General features: G+C 33.0%; 1 protein-coding gene across 5 annotated transcripts; it reads left to right on the top strand.

Annotated features, from left to right (window-relative positions):
• Positions 1-2,111: 2,111 nt before the first annotated feature.
• Positions 2,112-8,917, top strand: lamtor3 (late endosomal/lysosomal adaptor, MAPK and MTOR activator 3). Of its 5 annotated transcripts, none has more exon segments than NM_001431069.2 (7): positions 2,112-2,184; positions 3,140-3,185; positions 3,265-3,299; positions 3,394-3,452; positions 5,531-5,664; positions 5,748-5,811; positions 8,609-8,917. In NM_001431069.2, coding segments are annotated over 6 exon segments (375 nt in total). In that variant the 5' UTR covers positions 2,112-2,184; positions 3,140-3,176; the 3' UTR covers positions 8,683-8,917.
• The last annotated feature ends 577 nt before the right edge of the window (positions 8,918-9,494 follow it).

The raw sequence follows: 9,494 nt of genomic DNA, 5'->3' as shown, positions 1-9,494 counted from the left end.
CATCTTTACTGTCTTTTCTACCTAACAGATGATAGATAGCTAGAGCCATTTACAGTGAGTTAAGTTATAGTTAAATCATCATCTGCTGTAGTTAAATAGTAAAAAAGGTAGCACATTAAACCAAAACATTAACACAGATAAAAAAGAAGACATATTAGGTGCTGTATAACCCACTCCACTCATCTACAAACATAAAAACCACAAATGAACAGCAGCCTATGTAACCACCACTAGATAGCGCTGTTTACGTGCACTGCTTGGGTAAAGTCTAGAGATGTCCAAACTAGCCCCATGGTAAGTTTTGATTTGGCCCACCATCTCTCTCTCTCTCTCTCTCTCTCTCTCTCTCTCTCTCTCTCTCTCTCTCTCTCTCTCTCTCTCTCTCTCTCTCTCTCTATATATATATATATATATATATATATATATATATATATATATATATTTTTTTTTTTTTTTAATGATACTGCATTAGTTTATATAAAGTAATGCGTTTTTTTCATTTAGGTAAATAAATTAGGAAATTACCCATAGCAACCTTAAAATTACAGTTTGTAATATTTACTTCTAGACCGCAGCATTCAATCAAGTTTGGTTTTTGGCCCTCATCATAGGAAAAAGTTTGGGCACCCCTCTTCTAGAAGATAAAGTCTAGATTGGATACATCACTGTAGCATAATTTTTGTGATGCTGTATGACAAAAACATTTTTATAGCGTTACCTAATAAATATCCAGGCCTGTAGCCAGCCTATTGTAAATAAGAGTGGTTCTTTTTTTCTGAAAAAGTGGACCTTTTTGCAGTTATTGTCGTCATTTAAGAACTAATCTTTGCTCCATAAGCTTGTTGGATGGTGATCATAACCACACTATTTTTGATGCACCAAAAATGTTTTCAATTTATATACAATTTAAATATTGTTATGTGATTATCATTAAAAAGTGAATATGAAAAAAACTTATTATCAAATTTATTATCCATCATTAAAAATAAAAATCTGGTAAAACTTTTTAAAAAAATGGTATATAGGCAAATAACAAACTGGCTAGCTCATTCAACTTTCCTGTCAAAATTTGGCCACTTGAATAATTAAAAATTTAATTTGTCTTAAAGCCTTTTCTATTGATCCTTTTCACAATTTATAATGGCATAGCAGTCAAAAATTTGATTTTTTTTTTCTATGGAGGACGAAACCTGCAAAAACAGTCAATAAATAAATACCCCAAAAAATAAATAAATGAGTAAATAAATTCATAAATCCCTGCATGAATAAAATAATAATAAATAAATAAATGTGTGTAAAAATCCACAAATTCCTGCATAAACAAGTCTATACCTAATTAATAGTGCGGGCAGGTAAATAACTAAATAAGTTACACGAGGGGAATAAGAAAAAGTTTATTTTAATTAACGTTTGAAAGAGGGGAAAATTAAACTTTTAATTTAGCATTTTCTTATTCCCCTCGTGTAATTTATTTAGTTATTTACCTGCCCACACTATTAATTATTTAAATATTTATTTTAGCAGGAATTTGTGGATTGTTTATATACATTTATTTCTTTATTTGCATATTTATTTATTTAATGTTTTATTTAAGCGAGAATTTATGGATTCATCTACTCATTTATTTATAATTTGCGTATTTATTTATTTATTTATTTATTTATTGTTTTTGCAGGTTTCGTCCTCCATACTTTTCTCAATGATAGGATACTTAAAGAACTAGATATTTATTTAAATACCATTAGGAGAGTACAAACAAAAAAGCTGTTACATCTGTTTACACATTTAAATTAGCAAGGCCTAGCATTATTTGTAAAATTTTTTGTCTATTTTATTATGTTTTACCTACTGTGTTGTTGTACTTTTATATAACTCTTATGTTTTTCATATTTGTTGCATGAATTAAAAAACAGCTGCAGATACGCATGCGCACATCAATATATCACAGCATACGTTTTGCGACACTTCAACAATAATAATCGTTTTTACGTTACTGTGAGGGCAGACGTTAAGTAAAATAAAATTAAATAGGTAAAATTATGAAAAACACAATAATTCTCGTTAACTTGATCGTGACATTTTAACGGATATGACGTACACGGAAAAGCTTGTGTATTTTGTCATGTGATGCTCGCACAGAAACGCAAGAGAAGAACTTTTATAAAGCGTTGAGTTCAGTTGATGGTAAGTCTGTTGCCTTTTGTGTATTATGACTTTAATAGATGCTTTCTGGGTTTATAACAGTTTCTGGATTAGACATGTCTGCAGTTAGTAAGTAACGTTAAACATGTTGCCAAAGATGCTGGTAAAATGCTGTTGTAATGTCGTATAATCTCCTACGAAAATTAACCATGGTTTTACTATAGTAAACGTGTAGGAATTATGGTTTCTCTACGTATTGATTACCAATTTTTATACGTTAACTATAGCTATATTATTACTGTTGCATGCTTAATTCGTGTTTACCTTGGATTAACTGGAGTTACCATGGTGTTTGCTTTTATTTGTAGTAAAACCATGGTTAATTTTCAATTAGGGTAAAGTTGGTTTTATTTTCACACATTTCGACATTCTCCTTAATAAAATAATTTCTGAAACGTATTCTTTGCAAAGACTAAGTAGTGAAATCATATTAGCAGTCAACATCAGACTACAAGATTGTTTTTAGTCAAATAAATAGTGGTAATGTTATTTTGAAGTCATTCTTACACATGATTTCAGACCCAATGTTTTAAAGTACCATGGTAAACAATATATGGGACTAAATCAAGTTATCACTGAACGAATATGCAAATATAAAACCAAGTTTACCTCAATTTCCTATGTTGTTTACCATGGTACTTTGAATATTCAATCTGAAATCACGTGCAAGTATGACCAAAGACTATAGAACACATATAATACAGTATGCCTTAAAGGGACTTTGGTAGACTTGAAAACAACATAAGCACTATTTATTTGACTGTGAACAATGTTGTACTTTGATAGTCATAGGCTGCTAATATGATTTCACTATTTAGAATTTGGAAACAACACTTTTCTGAAGTTATACCATTAAGAAGAATGTGCGAATATAAAACCAACTTTACCTCAATTATTTTCATGCCATGTCCTTTACTTTTTAACTTTTTCCCTAGAGTGTGCTGCAGGCGACGTACATAATCAGTCCAATGAATATGGCAGATGTGAGTATATTTGTAAATTAATTTTCTGGTAGTGAATTTCTCATGAGTCTAATAATGTGTTTTGACTTGATTCTTGCAGAATCTCAGAAGCTATTTGTATAAACAACTACCAAGGTAAAGACATTCTTTTTGGATTTTAGACACATTTTATTTCATTCATTGCCAGATGTAATGAATGCTGAATTGTTTATTTTTAATCTGTCATCAGTGTTGAAGGACTTCATGCAATTGTGGTGACAGATAGAGATGGGGTCCCTGTAATCAAAGGTGAAAACCAGATCTCAGATTTTTACATTTTTGTGCACACTACTGGTCAAATGTATAAAAACAGTAAGATTTCCTTTACTTCATTTAATTAAAACATGAATGTAGCAACAAAAAAAAAAAAGTTTATTCCTTTGAATCAAAGTTGTGAGTATTATTACTTTCTTTAGTCTTCAGTTGGGCTGCACGATATTAGAAAAATCAAGCATTGCGATAATTTTTTATTTTGCGATTTGAATACAGTTTCACCAGATTACTTGAATATCTCTATTTGGAAAGATTTTATAATATTAGATCGATTGGGATGATTCTGCAATGGGAGTGTATCTCCATAAAATACAATAATCTATAAACGTTTTGGGGCCCCTTACACATTTTTCATGTGGTCTGTGCTATTTGCAGAGCATTTCTGTATTTGCATGTGTTGTGAGTATTTTCATGCACATGTTTAGTCAGCGATTGATGAATTAATGTTAACTATTTGTATCTCAATAAAATCGAATGAACAATCTATATACTTTTTGGGTCCCCCGACACATTTTCCATGTGGTTTGTGCTAGTTGCAATTCACTTCTGTATTTGCATGTGTTGTGAGTATTTTCATGCACAACAATCTATAATTGCAATCAAGAAAAAGATACAACTGAAAAAGTGTTTGATTGTTTCAGTATTTCCGTTTAAGAATTGAATTTATTGAAAGGGATAGCCCCTTGAGATGAATCATCTCATTTTCGAGGGGGTCCCTAAAAAGTTCATAAATCAAAGAGTACAACACATCAGAACGTACATACACTTAACAAGACAAACTAACAATCAAACAAGCAGCACACTCCGCCTGAAACACTTCCCACAATCTGAAGCCTAAATAAACAAAAACATATAATCAAAAGTACTAACAATTTGATATACAAATAAATAATAAACATTTAATTTGGTGCCAATATTAATACCATTCGCAAGTTGTTTCCAAAAAAGAAAATAAATTAGCTCGAAAAGACTAAGTGATTTAATTGATCCAAAAAAAAAAGAAGGGAGATCGTTCCAGTCGGAAGGAGCTTTGTATCGAAAGGACCTACGGCCACTTTCTGTAGAAATTCTGGGAACAAAAAAATAATTCTGTTGCATATGACGAAGCGAATATGATGAGGTAAATGGAACAAAAAACTGCTTTAAATAAAGAGGGGAAACTAAAATAAACACATTTAAAAAGAAACAAATACCAATGATACTGTCTGCGGAACTTAGGTTGAAGCAAACCAAGTGTTTCGTATAATATTGAATGTTGGGCTCTATAAGGACATCTTAAAACAAATCGACACAAAGAATTGAAGCAGTATTTAAAGGTTTTAAATTAACATCAGAGGTAATGTCATAAATAATATCAGCATAATCAATAATAGGAAAAATTAATTGAGAGATCAATTTTATTCTTACTTTAAATGAAAAACAATTAATAGAACGATAAAAAGAACCTAAGCAGCGATATGACTTTTTAATTATAAAATCAATTTAGTAAAAAGTTCAGTTTAGTAACTGAATAATAAATATAAAAGTAGTTCTATAAAATTAACCATTATTAAAGTTACAAATGGTACTTAAACTTCTTACGCCTGAATGTGTTTAAGGTCATTATACAATTATTATTATTATTATTATTATTTTTAGCTCATTATACAATTCCAGGCATCCAAAACATGCAAATAATGAATTTTAATCCAAACTCAACATTGCGTATACTTGTCATGTGACTATTGCGAATGATCAATTTGCAATGTTGATGCTGATATATTGTACAGCCCTAGTCTGCAGTGTCACATGGTCCTTCAGAAATCAATCTGTTATGATCAGTTATTATTGCTACTCAATCATTATTAATAAGTCATCTTATCAATATTATCAGTTTCCCCCCTTCATTGTTTTGTGGAAGCTATGTTAAATGTCACTTTTAGAATTCTTTGATGAAAGGAAAGCTCAAGCATCTACTTAAAATAAAGTCAACTTTTTATGTTCTGTATGTTAAAATAATATGTGTAGTATATCTATGTAGTAAAGCTCAGAAATGTTGCTTGTGTCCACTCTAGTTGCTAATGACAATGCTCCTGAATATGCGCTGCGGCCGGCCTTCTTGTCCACCTTTGCTTTGGCAACCGACCAGGGCAGCAAGCTGGGCTTGTCCAAAAATAAGAGCATCATTTGTTACTACAACACATATCAGGTGCTTTCTTTGACATAAGACACATTTGATCTGCTAGTTACTCAGAATTTCTTATATTAACGTATGCTGTTTATCATTGGCAGATTGTACAGTTCAACCGATTACCCTTAGTGATAAGTTTCATCGCAAGTAGTAACGCTAACACAGGTGAGTATTTCTCTGTCACAATGAGCCATTTTTACTTTAGAGATCAAAATTAAAGAAGTTGTCACTGCTTAGCCGTATTTGATTTACCCGCTAGTGTGGTATAAATCAAAGAGGGGGTTTGACCCTCCTAATTAATGCTTAAACTTCCTAAAAGATATCAAAACTAGATGTGTGTGGGGTCTGGGAAGTAGTTTTCACGTATCTGTATCTGGAATAATAATAATAATAATAAGTTAATATTAATATTAACTCATCCTATAGGTTAATACTAACTTCTAATCAGAAAAAAACAAATCTAGCCCACAGTAAATCTTCAAAATATGCTGTTTCTTGTAAATTCTATCTATATTCTGTCTACATGTAGCCTAATAGATAAGTCAAATTAAACTAGATGGAAGTTGCACAGTAAACTGTATGTGCAATCTTTTATTATCATATATTTATTGGAGCTGGAATAAAGTTATCCCGGTTCAGCAAAATACCTGTTTTATACCAAAAACATGTTGTTAATAGTTGTTTGCTGAAATAGCCCATCACAGGTTTACTGTATGCAAAAGTCTATTTATTACTCATTAAAAACACAGAAAGTAATTTTTATTAATAAACGAGATGTCATTAAAATATATGAATTTGGTTCACTGAGGCATGCATGTGTAGGCTATTATCAAAACAGAAAAAAAGCAGACCCCCGATAATCAGATAATTTAAACACTGGTGTAGATCATTAAAACCAAATAACGAACAAAAATGTATTAAAACGTAAAATGTTTATGAATCTGCCATTTCTGATCTGCACTGTTTGATGGATGTTCTGTGTACATTACAGTAACCAGGGTTCTTACGGATGCTGGAAGTCATTGGAAATGCTTCAATTTTAATTAAGTGTTGTGGATTTGGGATAAATGTATTTAATTAAGTGTAATTATGTTGCTTTCATAATAAGGTGTTACTAAATAGGTAACAATGATTTAATCTTTAAATAAAATAAAGAAATATTTTTGCTTTAGCACATGGGTCTCAAACTCAATTCCTGGAGGGCCGCAGCTCTGCACAGTTTTACTCCAATCTTAATCAAACACAGCTGATCTAGTAGAGTCTAGGGCTGCTTCTTAATATGCGTTCTTTTCTGTATTTGCGGTCTTGTGTCCTCGTGAAACGTCATCAACCCTCGCCAAGGATGCATCGAGAGGTGACTTATGCAAACTTGCGAAGCTCAAGTATTCCAGAATGCATTGCAGCTAAACCAGCAAACGTTAATGGTGGAGGAGAAAACCCACACGGTTTTAAAAGTACTCCTTTAATGTGTCACAAAATAAAGTTTTAACAGTTTTTCAGGCGAGTGTAGTTGTTTTACACTCGAATCGGCAGTTTAATCACAAAGATAGCGCGTCTTTGACGATGTGCCTCAGCTTATGCAGACTTCGACTCCCAGCCTGCCAGCAGGAGCTCCGCCATCACCTCCCCCGCCAAGAGCAGCCTTACTTTGGCCAGTCCATCTGGGATGTACCGCTGGATCTCATCAATCCATTGTAGTTAAAACATGATATTTAATACATCTTGTGTATATCTAGTGGACAGTATTTGGTCTTTAAAATCTATTATTTGTTATCAGGTGTATTATTTTGGCAGTATTATTTTGTTACCTTTTTATAATGGTCTTTAATTATGTTACCGTGTTGTACGCTGTTTGTCTTTGTTTACAAAATTGTTTGACCATAATCTTTATTTCTTGTTGTGTATGTATTTATCTCTTATGTATATACTTGTATAATTACCATTGTAGTTTATCAAATCTGATAATTAAAGACACGTGTCTAATAACACCTTTTACTTCACAGTTTTATGAATTTATGTTTGCATTTTCTTAAATCAAAAATGTAGATTTGTAATATTAATATATTAATTATAGGGTCGTGCTTTATATAATTGAATAATTGTTTTTGCTAATGCACAGTGAAATCGATGACTCCACGGTGAGGCAAGTGTCGTGATAAAGTACACTGCCGTTCCATTAGAAGAAGTACCCAACTTGTGGCCTTGCGTCCTCAGGAGTTCGTTCTTCTAGTCTGAACTTGGCAAGTCTGAACTTTGTGTACTTGATAATGAGAAACAGCCAGTCTTAAACATCTTGATTAGTTGGATCAGCTGTGTTTGATTAGGGTTTAAGCAAAGCTGCGGCCCTCCAGGAATTGGGTTTAAGACCTGTGCTTGAGCATTAAATGAAATCTCTGGAGTCCATGCCTGCAATCCGTCTGCCTAAGATGTGAATAAAGTACATGTAAGGGTCCCGTGAAGTGCTTTGAAATGTGCATTTTTTATTTGATGTTTGACATGATCTCAACTGAAAAATGAAGAGAGTGGGACATAGTTTCTCCCCTTTTAAAAGAAAAAACAGCCAATAGTGATTCGTTAAAAAAAAAAAAAAATTGTTAGCTCTGCCAGTGAGAGGGATTGAGCTCAAATGCATTAAATGAGAAGCATCTTGAAGGAGGAGGGGCATGTCAGATACTAAAGAGCATTTGATTGGTCAAGATTTGATGACAAACTGACTATGAGGTGGCATGGAAAAAAACAAACCTTTTAGGAATTGCAAACTGCAAAGCTTTGGATGTTTCTATCAGATTTATATCTTCTAAACGCGTTTCCTTAAAACTAACAGACTGAAACTAACATCTAATAAAGTTTATTTTCATTTCACCAGACCTTTAAAAGACTAAATGACAGTTATTCAATGTTGGGCTTGGAACTATTAATATCAGTTGAATGATATGTTTTCCTCTTTGTTTTTCTTCTGTAGGATTGATCTTCAGTCTGGAGAAGGAGCTGGTTCCTCTGATTGAAGAACTTAGGCAGGTGGTGGAAGTGGCTTAGCAGCTGTTCATCTCAGACCACCTGAATGATAAGAGAGCCACTTTCCAATCTGAGGTCCTGGTGCTCGAGTTCATGCAAACACATCTGTACATATGTATTGTTGGCTGGCTGTTGTTGTGGATGCTCCTGATGCTGTATGTATTTTATGAATGTAACCTGCTCATTTTTGTCTCATCCTAATTAATAAATTTGTCTTAAGTGTTCGTTTACAAAAAATAAAGTGTATTTAATGACATTGTGCACTTTTTTCTTTGCTCCCAAACAACACGAAAAAAAAAAAATTTTTTTTGGAGAATTTAAATGGGGTGACAGTGGCTCTGTGGTTAGCACTGTCGCCTCACAGCAAGAAGGTCACTGGTTTGAGCGCCAGCCGGGTCAGTTGCCGTTTCTGTGTGGAGTTTGCATGTTCTCCCTTGTTGGTGTGGGTTTCCTCCGGGTGCTTCCCCCACAGTCAAAAGACATGCACTATAGGTGAATTGTGAATGTGTAAGGATGTTTTCCCGTACTGGGTTGCAGCTGGAACCACATCTGCTGTGTAAAACATGCTGGATAAGTTGGCGTTTCATTCCGCTGCGGCGACCTCTGATGAATAAAGGGACTAAGCCAAAGGAAAATGAATGAAAGAGAATTTATAATTTTTACTTTGGTGATGTCCAGCATTCTACTGGGACGACATTTTTGTAGATCATGCTTCAAAATTTAGCACTTCTGTTGACCCAGAATCAGATGTGTTCATGGTTAAACACCTGAAACTGTGCTTAAAACGGAAAAGGTTTATATTACGACATAAGTAATAATAACACATATGACAT

This window comes from Danio rerio, chromosome 13, assembly GCF_052040795.2.
Source record: "Danio rerio strain M-AB ecotype USA chromosome 13, GRCz13ab, whole genome shotgun sequence".
Taxonomy (NCBI): Eukaryota; Metazoa; Chordata; class Actinopteri; order Cypriniformes; family Danionidae; genus Danio; species Danio rerio.
Note: the sequence above shows the minus strand (reverse complement) of the source record. Positions and strands in the feature narration are given on the sequence as shown.